Source organism: Stegastes partitus, unplaced genomic scaffold, assembly GCF_000690725.1.
Source record: "Stegastes partitus isolate 25-593 unplaced genomic scaffold, Stegastes_partitus-1.0.2 Scaffold66, whole genome shotgun sequence".
In the NCBI taxonomy this organism is placed as follows: domain Eukaryota; kingdom Metazoa; phylum Chordata; class Actinopteri; family Pomacentridae; genus Stegastes; species Stegastes partitus.
In genome coordinates, this window is record NW_007577797.1 from 104,314 (window position 1) to 123,380 (window position 19,067).

Sequence of the window (19,067 nt, forward strand, 5' to 3'; positions counted from 1 at the left end):
TCAGTGTTAAACAGCATTAGTTTATTTTCCACAGGTTACTTCAGAAACAGGTAATTATGTACAAAATCTGGAATGTTGGATAAATGCATATCAATCATCATCTCACTGTGACTGTTTCCAGAGAAACCTTAGAAATACTAGCTATACATTAAAATGGGTGCCTCTGCATTGCAATTTATTGCTGGTTTTACAATCGCAAGTCACTAATGCCATTATTAACTCTTTTCTCAAACTTTTTGGAGTATTTACAGTTTGATTAGTAAGGTCTAAAATTTCACAGAAGACTGCTAAATAAATAAGAACAATATGGGAGCTTAAGAAACAAACCAACGTGGATGAAGAAAGTGTGAAACCATGTTTTATCTCCCTAGATTGTCTACAATGTCCGACTTTTTTTTTCTTTTTTTTGTTTTTTTTTTTCAATTTGCCATGAATATAAAGTGACCATTACCCCAGAAATCATTTCCCCTAAATCTTAAAAGTTAACAAAAAAATCACCAACAAAATTAAAACAAATACAATCAACAATTTCATCTGTGTAAAATACAATATGCTGTGTGAAAAATTTGGGAAATGCACATTATTATGTTGTCATTTGCCTGTAAATAAAACATTAGAATGAGTTTAAAAACTAATGGTACAGCTTGATTTAGAACAGCTACCTTTAAACAGTACAACTATTATCATTATTTATTATTATTATTAATATTATTATTATTAAAGGGATAAAAATTTAGTCAATTTCCACAGTGTTATCATTTTGGTTTGCCAGTGCCACGAGCATAAAATACAGATCCAACTCGTTACATACAAGAAGAGTACAGCAGACGACACAATCTACTGTCAACAAGTCGAGGGAATGCTATTTGTTAAAACACTGTAGGATTAAAACGCTATCATATATTGTACAAACAATTCAGTGGTCACAAATATAATGCTGGAAATTAGGGGGCCGTTACTTAGCGCGTGAGTTTTATCATTTCCGCTTCTTCTGGAAACACGTCTCACTGAATAATTAATCACTGTACCATTGAATGAATATTAACAGGCTGAGGAGTTAAAATTTGATGACACCACCTTAAAAAAAAACAGTTTTCCTTCTGACACAGTTCTTTGATGAACAGTTCAAATGTTTTGAGATGCAGCTTTGACTAGTTTTTTTTTTCTCAACAGTGGATTATTTCGCACATGTGAACATCAGGAGATACTGTATTCTACACAACAGACAGTAAAAAGTCTCAGGCAAAGTGACAAACTTTTACACAATGCAGAGATATCTTTTTTTTGTTTTTAGCACTACCGTGTATATTTCCTGTGCTGTTTCGTTACAAAACAAAAAAAAAAAAAAGAGAGAGAGACTCTTTTCACAATATAAAAATCATGTAAAATCATCAGGGATTACTAAAAGGTTTGTGTTTTGCTTCAAAAAAAATGATATTTTGTGAATCAAAATAAAGGCTTTGAATATTGCTTTGAAGCCATTATGCTGCAAATGTACTCAGAAGGTTGTGAATATGTGAGTATTGCTTGGATTCTGGGGTCAAAGGTCCTCCCCTGTTCAAACAGTTCAAGGTCTATGGCACTTGACAACTTGCTTCTCCCAACTTTGTTCTCTGTACAGCAAAGAAACAAACAAAAAAAAGGATTGCTCCAAAGTGATGAGTACAAAGCATGATAAAACATTTTCATAGACATAAAAGGCAACCTGTGGTCTTCTCCCATGTGTGTAAAACAAAACAAAAAAAAAACTGCCACAAGAAGAAGCCCTTGAAAATAAAAACACGAGTGAAACATCAACCTTATCCCAGCATCCTTCTCAAGGTGTCTCCTGCTTTTACTTTCTATTCACAATTACTGAACTTGCTTTGGTTAACTAGCATAACCTCCACGTCAATCTCTGTTTACAATAGCTGTGACATTTTGGGAAAAACGCATATCTGATAGCTTAGTTTAGCCCAAAGTCTGACACCGGGAGGACACAGCTCGTCTCCCTCCAGCTCCAGCCCTTCGATTAAACTCTGCCTTAAAGCAAATATGTACATTTCCCAAAATATTTACTTTAGACTTGAAACAAAAAAAAAGTGTAAAAACTGGCAAAACAGAATTAAGGCCGAGCAAACCCACACTACATTTCATATTCCCCCAAAATGTGATTTTCCACTCCGTTTTCCTGTCTCCTTATGTGACCACATGCAGAGCGCATTTCTTCCAAGAGACTGTGATCCATTTGTATTGCAAAAGGTGCGCACGGGCGTGGTTACGTGATATGTCGACATCGAGGATGACCTAAAGACAGGACAGTTTGTAAGCTGGAGGATGTTGGCAGGTTTGTGGAAGCAGGGGCGGACGACTTCGTCTTCTTCTTCTCGACTCTTTCATCTTGCCGGAGGAGAGGAGGGGGAAAAAAAAATCCTCTCCGTTAAACAAAATCCAAACGCTTCCATGATCTACTTTCGTCTCCACATGACAAGCACGTAACACAGTCCTCCAGATAAGATCGCACGGCTGACTGAAAAACCCTTTTCAAGTCCAAGAAAAAAACAAAAAAAGAAAAGAAAGGCAAACTGGATGACAGACAGGGACCCCTGTCCTCTAGTGGTCAGATTCATGTCCATCTGCGCAAATTAAACCTAATTCATGATTGATGAGTTGATGGAGTTTTGGAGTTAAAAAAAAAAAAAAAAGGATGATCTGTACAGAGACCACAGTAAGTTATTTGCATCAAAGCACGTCATATCTTCAGCTTCTTTTGTATAAAAATATATATATACCACAGTGATGGCCTTTTGAGGACACGTACTTGTAGATGTTTGCTGCTGTCTCACTTCGATCCACTACATTCAGTGGTTTTCCCCGTTTAATCAAGGCTATGAAGACCTCTGCAGATCTCTTACTATAAATAGTCCCAACAGGTATGAACAGATCAGTCTCTCTGTGTATAAAAATATGACAGTCAACATAAATTTCTCTGTTTGTCTCTCATGTGCCCCTCCACCCCCGCTTGGAGGTCGGTTTCAGTTGAGTCTATGCTTGCATTTCTCTTATGATAGTCATATCCACAGTGTTTGGAAACGTCTTCAGGAGGGACACTGCATTCCCATGATCAATATTCACAAAGCTGTATCCGTTTGCCTGTGAAAAAAAGACAGATTAACATACTGAAATAACCGGGAGGCTTTTAACCAATCACGCATCACTTCAACTTGTTCAGACAGCACAATACCTGGATAATTTTATCCCCAGGCTGAAGGATCTTGGATGCTGGTCCTTCAGGTTGAACCCTTGTCACAAATATACCCTGAAATAACAAGATATGAAAGATAGAATTACTCACACAGAATTCACAAAGTGATGTATTCTTAATGCAGCGCAGAGGACAAACAGAAAAGATCAACAGTGTGACTTTACATTGTCATCAGGACGAAACGGGTTTCCCCGGCCTCCCACTCCTCCTGATATACTGAAACCCAGCTCTGGATTCTTCTCCACTTTCACACGGATCTGAAACACACCCACATACTTTCATTAGCTATTTTTTCACAGACATTCACGGTTAATTACACAATTTTACTGAATTAGGAGGAAAACCACAGCAGGAAGTTACAGGGTATTTATGGAACCGCCGGTCTGGCGACTAACGAGTGTTTAAAGAAGAACAACATCAGATTCTTACCTCCAAAGACTCAAAATCCTAAAACTCCCTGAAAGGAATAGTCTCATTTCAGAGTTAAATGAGAGGTTTTACTAAGTGTAGGCTCATTTTTTACTAATTTATAAAGTCCTGCACCTCTATGGAAACAGAACAATAATGGCTATAAGTAGATAGAACTCAGAAATGTCTTTCGTGCAGTAAGAAACAGCTATGATGTAAAAGATCACCAAAAATTTGAAAGATTCATTTGTTTGATTTGTTTTACAAAAAGGGTTGAACATGAAGCTGTTGCCAGCAGAGGATTAGCTTAGTTTAGCATAACGACTAAAACCAAGAGGAAATGTGAGCCTGGCTGTGTTCTCAGTTCGTAACATCCACCTTCCAGCACCTCGAAAGCTCACGAACTAAAACCTCAACAACAAACTGAAGCTGTACAGCCGGTTATGGGCTGGGCCCTCAGCTTCTTCAGCTCAGAGTGCACCAGGTTCAGACTTGCATCCTTGGGAGTTTGGACTAGTTGAACTTGGAGCAGCAGCGCAAGTTGAATATAAACTGGGTGGTGTCAATAAATTCACCCAGCTGGTCTCATCGCTCTGAAAGAGCTGAGACAACCACAGTGATGCATGACAGCTCAACTAATGGGAAGAGGCTCCTCCAGGATGTTGTATCACTGTCTGAATGTTGCAGAGCAGCACAAACTGGACACACAACACTTCAAATCTCAGCATTTCTACAAGTAATTCAATACAAACACTGCCGTTCACCTCCTGCTGCAGAGTGTCGTGTGGAATACGTGGAGGCCCCGGGGGCTGCTGGGAGACTTTGAGCATCAGGTAATCAATGAGCTGCTCTCTGGACGGGTGACGGGCCATGGATGCCTGGCTCATCTGAGGACGAACTGAGGGGCCCATCTGACCGTTCATCAAAGGCACCTCGAAACAAACACACAATGATGGATAGACGTTTTGATTATTTTGAACTTAATACACCTGTGAAACTAACCACCATCTTTAAAGAAGTAATCAGATTCAGCAGGATTTTCTCTACTTAAAAACACAATATGCTACATCATGGTGACTGCAGTTGGTGTGCATTAAACCTACTTTTCTGTGGGGGTCCACTGTGTAGCTTTGTGGCCCTTGGGGAGCAAAAACATCATCCTGAAAGGAAAGGCGGTGATGATTACTAACACTGCAGTCAAACCTCGCTAAACTAAAACCCATGTACAACCAGGAATAACAGACAAGACAGACCATCAAAAGGCTGACATGAACACATTTCATGTCTGCTGATGACATAAAGCAGTGAGATGTTGATTTAGTATAGAGAAAAGGGATAAACATCTGATTAGGATCATGAAAAACTGAGATTAAACTGTGCTTTGGTTCTATTCAGGCTCTAAGTAGCATGTAATTTTGAATATTAGCCTCCTGGAGATACAGGAGATTTAAAATGTTAAGCAGGGAAGGGGTTACACAACACTCTCAGACAGCTTTAGCTTTATTATTCCACATTCTAAAACACAGTTTCTAAATCATTTAGACACACACTTAGACCACTTACCTTTGACAAACATCCCCACACACAAAGTGAGAGGTTAGGAAGTGATTCTGAAGTGATCAAACGTCAGAGTGAAGATGATGAATGAGCAAAATAAGGATTTAAAGTATAGTGAAAGGAGAAGAAAATTATGGTTTCTGAGATGCATCGCAATCACAGGATGATTTAAGTGGGGTAAGGTGGGAAGATAACATACAGGGGATATTGATTATGATGTTAAAGAGTCTGGCAGGTTTAAAAGGGGTTGTTTTGCTCCATTTGTTAACACTTATATTGCTGAAAAGCTCATGAACAAGTCAAGTTATGTTTTCCTTTCAGAGAAAGTGAGTAAAAACAAGCCAGTGGCCTCACAGTTCAGGGTGACGCCGTTGTTGTCAGATGGATTCTAAGTGAACAGATTTTCTGTCATTAGAAATAAACGTCCACAGCACAAAAAAAAAAAAGAAAAAAAAAGTTTTGCACATGCGGCCTCCAATTTTTGTGAGAAAATAGTTGCAGGACATTTTTAAGAATTTCAAAATCAGTTTAATCCTCTGAATCCTAAAACCCACTGATGGGTTTGAAAGGCATGTTATCTTTACAAAACCGCCACAATTACACTATTTATCAGAAAGAATGATCGGATTTTGAACATTTCATGATCCTGAACCAGTCATCTGTGACATGCTGCTCAGATGAGTAAACTTAACCAATCTAATGTTTAGATGGTGATATTCATCGACTGCATGTCAAACTAAAATAAAACACACAAAAAAGCTCCTACTTGATTCTGCAAAAAAAAAAAAAAAAACTAATTTACCATTCGTGAATCAGCTGCTACCAATAGTCACATGACAAAATTCAAGGACTTTTCAGTTGAATTGGGTTGAACTGCAGGCTGTGTTTATTTACACAGAGCAGATACGTATCAAAGCAACAGATTAAAAATGTAAAGAGTAAAATATCTAGTGTATGAAGAATCACTGCTTTCTGAAGTATTGGCAACTCTCTAGAAAAAGCGTTGTACATGTTCGTTCCAGTTTGTTGTTTTCCTCTACTTGTAGCCACGGTTGTGCTGTTTCCATACAGATATAGGACTTTATATTGCAGTGAAAAATGAGCTCACACCCTGAAAATGCTTGAGGTTCAGAGGGTTAAGTGCCAATCAACATTTTGTCATATTACATAAACCAATTTGATGACAGTACATAAAAGGAGACCCCTTTTAAAGAGCTGTACATCAATTACATTATTCAGCGCTACAAAAACTAGAATCCATCCATTTTTCTGACAAAGCACAAGACAGGGTTTGTGGTCGTGACAAATCCGATGTTGAGAAACGTTACACTTTCATTTGTCTACAAAAGGACAAGTGAAAGATGGTTTCTGATGGTCTGTGCTCACTTCTCAACATCGAGGAGAGAAGGAAACAGACACTTCCTTATCTTCAAAAGGATGTGAAACTAGCAGGAACTGGAGGCCCTGGCTTGGTATAAGCTGCAGGAGCTAGCTACAAGTTCACAGTACTCACACAGAAGCCCAGAGCTCCGTAGGGCTGTCCCTCCCTGGCACTAAAGACCAGGGACCCTTGGCTGGCATGCATATCCCTACAGCTGCCGTAGTGAGACCAGCTCAGCGGAGCGGTATTGGAATTATAGGAGCGAGACAGCGCATTCTGACGACATGGAACAACCAGCACCAACGGACATGTCAGAGGTGGCCATGCAATCCACCAAATGAGTGATGACATAAAAAGACACAACAGAAAGGTTTACAGCATATACAGGCAAACATGCAGTGAATCAGAGATACTTTGCTTAAAGCTGGGTTAGTAGGCTGTGGTATACTGAAAGTGTCGCTTCACTCGAATATCCTCAGTGGACAGTTTTGGTTTTATTTGCACAGGTCTTGAGATAACCCCACTGTGGGGATGGATTCTAATGGCCATTCCCATTTTAAATCCCCTTTCAAGTTGTTAAAATATCAGGATTTCTCAAGATCTGCCATCAAATCTCTTAGCAAATTTTTCCTCTGAGAACATCTCTTTCCCTTGTTCCTGACACTACAAGTATCTGCAGAAACTGAGATTGTATTCAGAAGCAACAACAGAAACAGACTCCCATTAATCGGACTAATTCAGTGACAACCGTGACACCATCCACACTATTAAGTTTTTGTCCTAAAAGGAAAACAATCTCTATCTAGACAAGAGTTCAGAAATAATTTTCATTCATGCAAACTAACAAGCGTGAAAATGCATCTCACATGACCCTTTGTGTACACTGGGCATGCGGGCATCAAAGTGAAAATGAAGCAAAGCTGCATAGTTGTACAAAAAACTAAGAAGCAGAACAGCATTGGCAACCTGAGATTCACAATAGCTGCTAGTATGGAAAATGAGGTCAGCAATGCCTGCAGCCTAATGTGTTGTCTATTACTATTTTTTTTGCTTTCTTCTGAAAAAACGGTTCTGTGACAGAAACATGATGAATCAGGGAAGAGCACATAATCACAATTAAAACGAAACCAGGAAGCAAACATGAGTGTCTGCGCCCTAGTTCCCAAAAGTACTACTTTTTCCCCCTGACCAAACTAAAACGTAACCTCGGAGTTTTCAACTTAAAACACGTCAGCAACATTTCAGAAGTCACTGTTTTAGGGATTCCCCAGAGCAGTGTGGATGGTCAGCGTCAAAGTAGCAGAAGTTCTTTATATTGGTGTGGATGTAGCCGGAAACTATTTCTTTGCTAGACAATATTAAAACTGTTCACACTGAGGCCTGCTGATTATTCAGACTGACTAACTAAAATGTTCCTGAAAGATGCATCGCTGTTGAATGTTTCTTGTGTATTTCTTCACTGCTGTGAGCACCACAAACTAAATTACTTTAACCTTTGTGGTTGGTGGCTGGCGGCAGAAATTCCACAGAAAGATATCTCAAAACCAGGACAAAGAAAACCAAAGACATGTACACAGCTCGATATCAGCGGTAATATGAGTGAACTAACCTTTACAGTTTCTAAACAAAAGCTTTATTTGCTCCGTCATCTGCCATATTTTAACAACTGAGGAAGGTAACCCAACTCTGTAGCAGGTTTATGAAATGAAATTCCACTTTTTTGTTGAGCTGGCTTGTAAGGATGAACATTCTTAAACTGTATGTCCCATGAATCAAAGGAACAAAAACATTGGTTAAACTCAAATTGAACCCTAAAACATTAATAATGAATAATGAGAGGACAAAAATCAGACGCAGACAATGAAACATTTTTCTGACGGGCAGTACATTTCATCATAGTAGTACTAGAAAGGTCACTAAAGTTTACCTTTTCCATTTTCTTGGCCTCGATGTGTCGCATCACCTGGTCTCTCCAGTCTGCTGGCACCCTTCCTGCTCCCACTCCTCCCGGCACCTGTCCTGGCCCGTCCAGGAGCGAGTGCTCAGACTTCACTCTGGTGTTGGGCCTCTTGCTGGGGCTGCTGTGCTGGTAGTTGAAGTCACTGACAGACATGGTCCTTTCTGGAAGCTCATGGGGCTGCGGCCTGCCACTAATTGGCCTGGAGGTTCCAGGCACGTCAATGCTGTAAGTGCGAGCGGAGAGGGGCCTCTGCATGGCTTGGCTCATTGCCAGCGGCCCTCTGGCGAGGGTGTGAATGTCCCTGTACGTCATGTATTCCCCGTCGGGCACCTGTATGCGCCTTGGGTCGCCCATGGAAGCAGTGGAGGCGGTGCTGCTTTGCCTCTGCAGAGTGCTGCTTCGAGGCTGGCTACCAGTAGTATGAAGTCTCTCCTTCGCCCACATGTCCCCTGAAGGCTTGGAAGCCATGGGAGGCCCCCTCTGCTGAGACTGCAGAGGGTAGGGAGGCGCTTGATTACGGTTTGAGTAATTGGTGTTGGCTAGTGAGTGTGGAGGAGGAGGGAGGTAGCCTTGGTGCTCTGGAGGCATGGTCGTCCTCTGGGCCCAGAGGCCGTCTTTAGGCATGGCACTGCTCGTGTATTGTACATTGTACTGAGGAGGAGGGATTCCCATGGCCATGCTGGAGGAGACTGGATATCTGCTGGTGCTGGCAGGTGGCTTAGAAGAAGAGAGCAGGTCTGAGGAAGATGCAGAGGAGCTGGGGTAGACCATGAGAGTCTGGTCATTGAGCAGTTGACTGGCTGACTTGCTCCTGACGATGCTCTGGCCCTGAGATCCTGGCCCCGGACCAGCGCCTACCATTCTAGTCATTGTTGCTGCGTCGTAGGAGTCATCATCCCCATCGAAGGAGTACAGCTTCATACCCCCCGTTTCTATGTTGCTGATGCTGTGAGACTTCATCACCTGTGGGGGATGGCACCTTTTCTCTGGAGACAGTTCCTCTGTGCTGCGAGACAGAGACATGTCACTGCTGGCTGTCACGCCTGTCGAGGCCACATGCACAGCAGATGTCTCTACCCTCATCGCCTGGCTTTTGTTTCCCAGACTGTTGATGCAGTCACTGGCCTGTTGGTTTCCGTTCTGTAAATGATCCATGTTGTCATTGCCGTAACCCTGCTTGCCGTCCAAGTCCTCCTGGGCAACCGAACCATTCTTGGTTTTGTCCAACCCGTCCAGCTGAACCATGTTGTCGGTCGGCAGCTTCGTCACGTTCATGTTGATCTGGTCCCACTTGGTGTAGGTGTCTCCCATGCCGTTGTTTATTCCCTTTTCAATGAAGGCCAGTCTGGCTTCCATGGAAAGGTCATAGTCTCCCAGCTTTTCTGGCGGTGTCTGCTGAGTTTTCAAGAGGGCCTGAAGGGACGTTTCAGAGCCGTTACCATTATGGAGGAGAGGGGTGGTGTCTTTAGGCTGGTTCATATTCTCATCTTCTTGCCTGAAACAAGAACAAGTAAAGCCAGAAGAGAAACACATCAGCTTTTGCAGCAACAGCAGGAGGAAGACTCTCCTGTTTACTGTACATTAAACATGTCACAAGACTGTACTAACCGGGTTTTTGGCAGGAAAGGCATCTTTGCCTCTCTCTCGGGTGTGCACAGAGAATTATCCTGACTGCTGTCTGTGGTCAGAGACACGGAGTCAGACATGCGTGATGGTGACGAACAGTTACTGTTGTTCTGGTTGCTGTTGGCCACTGTGTCATCCAGCAAAGAGTCTGCGTCTTTCCCATCATCTGTTAGGCAGAAAAAACACCGTCAGTGTTCTGTATGCAGACGTTTCAGTTTCGTTTTCCACTTAAGATCCCTTTTTGTAATAATGTTACCTTTTTTGTCCTTACTTAAAGTCACTACTTTAGGTTGGTTGATGGAAATCTCAATAAGAGGGGGTCTCATCTCAGCAATTTTCATTTCCTCTTCTTCATCTGATAACTCCTCAGAATCCTGAAGACAAAGACATTACTTTTCTTAATGCTGCTTTTTTCATTTAACCATCAGCATGTACTTGCTGTAGTTCTTGTTTGTTACACTGTGAGAACTCATAAAAATTTAGGGTGCTGCATGTTTGAACTACCTCTAGTGTGTCCTCGTGGTTCATCATAGAGCCCTCGGAAGATTTGAGAGGGATTTTCTGGGAGCTGTAGGACTCGGAAGTGTCCTTTGATTCAGTTGCAGAGGGATTTTGGACATAAGTATTGGTAGATACTTGGGGCTCCATGTCTGATGCCACACCGTTGGGACAGGGGGCCTCGATCACCTACACAAACAAGTGCTCAGTTAGGCATTAAATACGGTCTTTTACATGCATGTACACTGTGTAGTTTGTTATAGGGGAACTAGCGCGAGGTTAACAAAATGACACAAGAAATGAGAGAGGCTGATATATTTCCAAGTAAGAGATTTCCTTGAGCTGACGCTGACCTTAACTCCCACGTCCTGCACTCCAATGTGGTTTCTCTCAATTGGTTTTGCATCTTTCCCCGATTCGTCACTCGACTCATCCTCCTTCAGCCTGTGAGCCACTGACTGGGCTGTCTTTACCATGTTCTTCAGCTCGTCTGGGTATGGCGTTGGGTACCGCTTCAGGTTTCCCTCCTGGAATAGTACAAAAACACACACAAGATTAAATTCCTCAATAAATCGAATAACAGAAAGTGCATGTGTGATGTGGGATTCTCACAGTGTCCTATTAAGAATCACCAAATTTAAGCAAGAGAGGGATTGTGGTGGGTTTTGTAAATGTGTCATCACCGTCACTGTCTTGCTTGAAGAGAATATTTCTAAAATTTGACTCTCTACTTAGCAGGCAGTCGACTTGACGCCAGAACAGCAGAGATGTGATCACACAGTCGATTCTACAGTTTTCCTTCAGCATTCTGAAACACTCGCAGGCAATAATGCACGTGCAATGTCCTAATTCCCTGTAAGTGTTTTTGCACTGAGGGTGCAAATTGCAGAAATCCATCAGGTGTAACAAGGTTTCTGCTCACAGCCATCTATCAGCTGAGACTACAATTTCTCCACTACTTTCAATTACAAAAGTTGCAGAAAATGGTAGCTGAGGGACCTTGTACAAGACAAAGTAAAGATTTGTTGCCAAGAAACACTTGTAATTACAACAATGGCCTTGCGGTTGTGCTAAATCATGTCACTGCCGTTGTTTTTCCCTTTCCCAATTATACGAACAGTAACAAATGTGTGCTACTAACCCTCGGGGGTGTTTCTCTCTCATCTTTGTCCTCGTCACACTCAAAGGCCACCTGAGCTCGGTGCTTGCGTTGTTCCTCCCAGAGAGCTGGATTGAAGCTCTCAGAGTCAGAGTTGGGAATGTCTGAAAAAAACAAGAACAAAACAAAAGAAGCCAGGGAGCGGATTATTTATTTGTTTTTTAATGCTCTGTAAGTTATCTCCACTGTGGTTAGTTCACACATGTCTGACTTTGACCACAAGGTGGCGCAAAGACAACATGAGGCATGCCAAGAAACTGAAAGAGCTGTGGAGGAACTTCAAAAATCAAGAGTTAACCCCTTAAACTCTCCCCCAAAAAAAACACCAATATTAAATAGCTGATACTTGGAATTGCTGCTGCAATAAATTCTTTTCCTATGATAGCATCTTAACAAACTAGCAGAATGTCAAAACACTGTACTCTGTGTTTCAGTTTGATTCTACAGCTCATGTCAAAGTCTGACAACAAAAGCAGCTCAATTTTTAAATACAGGAGGGCAAGTTTGTTGCTCTGAACACATTTAGTATTGAACACAGTATCACTGTTGTGGTGACGCTCCTGTATGACTCCTGCGTGTTGTCAAGAGGGACAAATGATCATGATTGCTATAAAAAGGGTGTCATGGCAGTGCTGGATGTTGTGACGCTGCTTTCCTGAAACTCAGCATTAGCATCTTGTACTGGCCTTCTGCTTTTTGTTGCATCCGTCTGTCAATATCAGAAAAAATAGTACCAAACTGGAGACTCTAGATATGCACACAACGATAATTTAAAGCTGTCATTTACACTTTGAGGTGTGAATCAGTCAGTGTGGTTTCCTGTGTTAAAAAGCTCTTCGCTCTCGATTTGGCGACACATATGTAGATTCTTGATGTATGCAGACTGCTAGCTACTGTGGTGCTACATTCTGACAAGGAAATCCTTTGGTTGATTCTTAGTCAACATCAGCTGAGGGCAGATCATGATAAGAACTCTGGTTCAACTTAACACACAATCCCAGAGCGTGAATGCACAGTGGATAATATGAGTCACCTGGTGTGTACTCTCCATATCAACAAGTTGTAAAGCATAATAACTGCAGTCGGGTCATGACTAGTTTCAGCTTCCCAGGAAACAGACAAAGCTGTTCAGGAAAAAGTCCCAGTAGATACAGTAAATATGGATAATGGTATAAAGCAGGTAATTAGCATGTGGCAAATACAGGACAGAACCTTGGTAGACAAATTGCTAATATTGTTTTAAAATAAATAAACAAACATTTTTCAAAAAATCAAGCTGTGGACTCACAACCAGCACGTATATGTTAAACCACTAATTACTCTGAAGCTCAGATGCAACAGGGTCAGTGCAAGCTGTCTGGTGTAATAGGAAACCAAACCAAACAAACAGATGCTTGACAAGAAGACGTCGACTAGTGTTACTTCTGCGGCCTCAGTCTTAGGTAACACTATCTGTTATAAAAGATGCATTTAGGGATCCTTGTAGGTCACCTATAAGCTTGTGACAATAAAGATGGTGGGTGGAGTCCTGTGACCTCAAAATACATTGAATATACCGGAAAACTGGGGTTTTATTTTTTATAAAATGTGTTATTTAAACAAATAAGACTGTATGTGTTATGGAGTGTTTGATTAGTGATGCGGTTCGATGATCTGCCAGATAAAGAGCAGAAAACAAAAGAGAAACTGAGAAAGGCGTGGGGTGCACAGTACTCACAGTCCTCTGTCCTGGTTTGCTGAGGGAACATGTAGTTGGTCAGCACGGTTTTGTGAGTCTCTGGGTCCTCCTCTTTCTGGAGCGGGATCAGGGGCTTCGACTGTGGGAGACAGAAAGTAGGTTTGAGTGTGCTATCTGAAATCAACAGCTCTTTGTCAAACACTCAATGCTCGCAGAATGTCCCGGAGTTCTCGGTTTCTTGCTTTAGCAAGACAGCTACACAGAACCAAAATATAAATGCAGCCTGCAAATTGGGCTTTTTTTTCTAACTTAGAGAAAAAACTAAAAATCTAATGCCTATTGCCATGGTTAGAAAAGAGTTAAATCCAGCCAACTGTGCACATAAAGTTTTGGAGCTATTGAACTGGTGACACCTCAGTCAATCCATAGTCTTGTCAGGTGTGGCTTTAAAGGACCGTGATCAGATAGTGTGACAGCTACAACAGACACTCCTTTGACCAGTGACTATGAAAGGTCACCTCAAAATGCAGCTTTGTTGAAATAGCACAAAGCCACAGATGACAAGAGAAAGATGAGAACTGATTGCTGGATGTCAGTTAGGGCCACAGCCAGGCACCTGAATGTCCACGACTCCACCAAGAAATCGTTTCAGACAGCACAGTAGACGGACAATCTGCCACATGACTGCAGACCATGTGTCACTGCCTGAACCGTCACACCCGACTTACCCATCTACAGAAGTGCCTGTGATTGGCTACAGAGACTTCTGGTGAAGCTGTTGGCGCACAAAACCTGAAGTATATCTGCTCAAGCTGTGACTGATTTGCGATCTAGCCGCCCACACCAAGGTCTTACACAGCTAAACAGTGTTGTAATCAGTTCCAGTGGAGGACTGCTCACGTTTGTTGGACACCAGCAAAATGACGGACGGTCCGTTTCACTGATCGATCTTGTTTTCAGTTTTACAGAGCACACGGCAGATGTCATGTTTGGCATCGTACAGAGAAAGGCTCCACAGATGTCACTGTCAAAAGAAGTGGCCCACGGAAGCAGAGGAGTGATGGTAGGGGCAGCGATACGCCATGAAAACAGGACATGTCTGCATTTCATTTATGGCAATCTCAATGCCAAACCATATCGAGATGTCATCATTTCACCCTCCCAGTCATTTGCTGCCATCACTTAACATTTCAACGAGACGATGTGCGTCCTCGTGTTGCCAAAATATGTCTTTCTATTGCATTTTAAAATGTTCCAGTCCTGCCAAAGCCTGCATACTCTCCACACGTCACCCATCGAAAATCTGTGGGATGATCTGGATGGACGAGTTTGACAACACGACCCTGTCCCCGAAAATGTCCGCCAAATTTTCCAAAGCCCTTCAGGAAGTGTGGGACAACACTCCACAAGCAGCATCAACAACCTCATTAACTCTATGTGTCGCAGTTATGCAACTTGTGATTTCTTCTCTATGACCTCACTCTTCTTTCTCTTCTTTCTATTTCTAATATAGACGTACTTGTGTCATCCACTCTGTCGCAGAGATGCTCTGTGTGGAAATGACACATACTTATTTCCCCTTTGCTCATAAGAACGGAGATAATTTAATAAAATATTGTGTTTCATTTTTGTTCAGTGTAAATCGTGCTGCATCATCAGTACATGAAAAGGCTTCAATCTGCAGAAAAAAACAGAACCGTGGGGGGAAAATAACACGTCATAAGATGAATTCAGTTTGTCCTCCCCAAATGCTGCGCAGATATTTCAAGCTGAGTTTCTCTGCTTCTAATCTGCTTCGATCACTCGAGGACATCTGGGTGCCTCTTCCTGTCATCCATTTCTTGATGGAGCTGCCTTTAAGTCGATCAATCTCCCCCAGGCCCCGTCACCACTGTTGCACCTGTCCAACTATATTCATGTGTCTTGGTGCTGACGTGCCTGCTGGACTGTCTGTCTGTCCGGTGTTCTGTTAAGAACTCACAAATCTCAGAAGGAGAGTGATTGAGGTGCGCCTTGTAAATGACAGAAAACTTCTCATCCCTTTTTAGTAGGCAGCGATTTGAGGCCAGGACGGCAGAGAGACGGGGGCTCTACGGCTGACTCTACACTTTCTCTGCAGCATTCTGAAACAGCTGCAGTTTCCCAGCGACAATTTGTCAAGGCATTTGAACAGAGCCTTGGAATAGTCCAGCCAGGAGGAGAAAAACGCATGAATAATTGATTTTAGAGTGCGGTAAGAGTCAGACAGTAATTTGGAAATATTTATAAGTTGGACAAAGCAAACACACTGAATCAGTACAGCTCTGCCCAGACTTCTCCAACCTTACTTTGCCTTTGCATACTGAGACCCTTCTGCTGGGCTTGATACGAGTAGTTCAAGTATTTCTTTACGACACAAAGCCACACTGCCATGACTAAGTGGGATTCCAAGCCACTTACTCACACGTGAGCTACCCAGTCTGAAATGTTTCCCCCTCTGAAAGATCGTCTTCTGTCAAGTCTCAAGGAAGAAGTCCAAATTCCAAGCACCACAACTTGATTGGTAACCTCAATCTATGATTTACCTCGGGTGAACTGTCACTGGCTTATCTCACAACCCGAATACTTGTCATTTAGATTTACACATATTACTGTTCAAGGTTGTCGACAGACTTGTCTGGATTACCGCTCTGTCACCCTAAACATGCATTAAGGTAAGGATAACCTCTTCTGACATAAGGATCCTCCTACATTTTAAAGACAGAGAGTTTAGGATATCACCCGGTCTGACCTGCTCTGCTATTTGGCACTTTAGATCAAATGTCCTGGAAGCGGCTTAGTGCATTTTATATGTGTTTTCCTGTGAGCTACTTAATTTACAGCTGAATTTTTACTGCGAGTCACGTACGCTGCTGCCATTACAGTCCCCATCTGACAGCTCTGAACCCAGAAGCGCCTTCAGTGACAGTCTCCTACTTCACACACAATACCTACCTGATTTTCAGACAGCCACATCGCAGTCATCTCGTTCAGTTTAGTGAAACTGTAGGGGAGATTCTTCAACCTGCAGGGGAGCAAAAACAACACAGGTGCTCAGTCATCGTGCACCAAAAACCTAAAATAATCCCAATGCATATCAGATTTATTGTGTAAGGTGAATTTGATCTACGAGGGCAGACTATAAAGTCAGTCTGCAGCCAAATTTAACAGCGCTGTGGGTTTGTGGCCAAAATTATTTAGTGTATTTGGCACAGAGCTGACACTAGGAATGGAAAACATTATTAAAACCTCAATCAGGCTTTCGCTTCCAAACCAACCTATTTTCATTCTGGCCAGAATTAAGATCCTTTGATCACAATACCATAATTAGCAGGTTAGATTTCAGACTGCATGTGTGCTCTTTTAAGAATTAAACCAAGAAATGTGTTGTGTTTTTTGTGTTGTCATTGATTTAGGTTATCCATAGTGAAGCATTTACTGCGAAGAAACTTTTACAGAAACTAGGGCAGATTACTTTTCATGTTATCAACTGATCTGCTGATTATATTCTTGATTAATGAATGACTGTTAAAGCAATAAAATGTAGCAATAAAACTTTAATCCTCATACTGACACCATTAAGTTGATTTCTTTTGTCTGAGCAAACTACAAAATCCCAAAATGACTCAATTTATAATCAAACAAAACAGAAAAAAACAGCCAATCCTCCAAGATGAGAATTTGAAGAAAATTGGATCCAATTTTACTTTTAGACACCAATAATCAAAAATAAACAGAATTCACTGGATTAATAAACTGCATGACTGAAATTACTTTCATCCTTTAACATCACCGTTATTATGCATGAGCATCGTCAGCCCAGACTCACTTGTTATTGCTGAGATTGATGACTTTTAGCCTCTGCATGTCACCCATTTCTTCAGGCAAAGACTCCAGCTTGTTGGAATGTAGAAACAGCACAGTTGCATTCTTCCAGTTGCCCATCTATCAGGGGAACAAACCAGGGCCTCAGTCATGAGCCAACAATGCTAGCTGTTGTAGATGAGCAGACAGACAAATATTTATATACCAATGTGCACACTCACCTCAGGAGGAAGCTGGGTCAGGAAGTTGTGATCTGCAGCAAAGGTGCGAATGCTGGTACACTGGCCAACGGAGGAGGGCAAGGCTTCAATCTCATTGAAACTGCAGTCCAGCTCATCTATTGATGTCAGCCTAAAACAGAGAGACGAAGGAGGATTTCAAACATGTCGTTTAAGTATAAACGGTCTGAACCCCAAATTACAAAAGAGGTCATCACAATCAGAAACTGTTAAAAGAAGAAAGAATTGTCTGATTTTCAACAATGCACTTAACAAAATCCAAATTTAAAATTGGAATATTTCATCAAAATCACTGTATTCCAAGTCAACTTAACAAAACAAAACAAAAAAAAGTCACCAAATATTTACAGTTTTCCCTACTTTTCGGCTACAGTGCACAGAAGTCATTCCTGGTTTTCTCTACTTCCAGCCATGGTTGTGCTGTTTCTTTAGAGTTGCAAGACTTTATTTGCACTGAAAAATAACTCCAGTAAAGTCCAGACACTGCTTGGCATTCAGAGTATTAATATACTGTACAATATATAAACAAATATATGTTTAAACTTATGGAAGGTTAGACAACTGAAACAAGTCTTTTCTCAGGCCACATCAAAAAAACTCACAGCAAACAAATGAATGAAGGCCCAAAAAACTAAACACATGGCAGCAGTTCGAGGTCTTTGCATTGTGTAACATGTCAAACAAGATCCACTTATCATGCAGCCCTATTTTGGTAAAGCTATACAGTGCATTGCATTCAAAACTTGTGCATATTGAAACTAGGCATGTGCATATGATGAAAATGGCAATTACAAAAAAATTCCCAACAATAAAGAACTTTGCTCTGCTATTGCACTGAACAATATCTGCAGACTGAAAACTATCCTTTGCAATGAGCCTTTCTGCTCCATGTGCACAAATACGATCCTGGGAACACGGCTTTGACAAGCGTGAGCTTAACCGTCCCTACAACTGCTCAACACTTGCATGGTATTCAAGTTGACTTCTGAGACTTTGGCGGTATGGAGAGTGGGTGATGTCTTGGCTCATTTGAGGGTTGAGTGAGTACTCGTGACAGTCCAGTACTCACGGGACCACATTTGTGCATACGGAGCAGAAATTCTCCCTCATCAAGATGGTTTTCTACGTGCAGATACTGTTCTGTGTGTTCGTATAAGGTGCATGTGTCACGTTTTCTATGTGCACAGGTTTTGAGACTAACTTAACACCATAACAGAGACAGATCTTATAAATATTCAAACATTTTCAACAAGAACTGAAAACACATTTGGCCCAGAGAGGGTGACAGTACACTACAGTAACAGTAAAACACTTGAATACATTTACTATGACATTGATGCACCGCAAAAGCTTCATGGGACATGATTTAAATATAGACACACTTCAAACCAAACCTCCGTTGCCACAGAAGTGCAATGCGACCAGGGATTTCTGCTAGATGGAAAATACAAATGAACTCTGGGGATTCATGTGA

At 41.7% G+C, this 19,067-nt stretch overlaps 1 protein-coding gene across 3 annotated transcripts in view; it reads right to left on the reverse strand.

Moving 5' to 3' along the window:
- The window catches only part of erbin (erbb2 interacting protein), a 57,859-nt gene continuing 38,792 nt past the window's right edge, over positions 1 to 19,067 (reverse strand). Inside the window, exons 12-27 of one of the 3 annotated variants that reach the window (XM_008276143.1) lie at positions 17,576 to 17,705; positions 17,359 to 17,474; positions 16,485 to 16,554; positions 13,551 to 13,650; positions 11,816 to 11,937; positions 11,028 to 11,201; positions 10,681 to 10,863; positions 10,448 to 10,550; positions 10,159 to 10,342; positions 8,518 to 10,045; positions 6,723 to 6,866; positions 4,756 to 4,812; positions 4,417 to 4,584; positions 3,409 to 3,501; positions 3,224 to 3,298; positions 1 to 3,132 (exon numbers count right to left, since the gene is read on the reverse strand). In XM_008276143.1, coding sequence (XP_008274365.1) covers positions 3,025 to 3,132; positions 3,224 to 3,298; positions 3,409 to 3,501; positions 4,417 to 4,584; positions 4,756 to 4,812; positions 6,723 to 6,866; positions 8,518 to 10,045; positions 10,159 to 10,342; positions 10,448 to 10,550; positions 10,681 to 10,863; positions 11,028 to 11,201; positions 11,816 to 11,937; positions 13,551 to 13,650; positions 16,485 to 16,554; positions 17,359 to 17,474; positions 17,576 to 17,705 — 3,355 coding nt within the window. In that variant the 3' untranslated portion in view covers positions 1 to 3,024. Of the gene's footprint in view, positions 3,133 to 3,223; positions 3,299 to 3,408; positions 3,502 to 4,416; positions 4,585 to 4,755; positions 4,813 to 6,722; positions 6,867 to 8,517; positions 10,046 to 10,158; positions 10,343 to 10,432; positions 10,551 to 10,680; positions 10,864 to 11,027; positions 11,202 to 11,815; positions 11,938 to 13,550; positions 13,651 to 16,484; positions 16,555 to 17,358; positions 17,475 to 17,575; positions 17,706 to 19,067 lie in introns of all 3 variants that reach the window. The other 2 variants (XM_008276142.1, XM_008276144.1) reach the window with 2 other exon arrangements.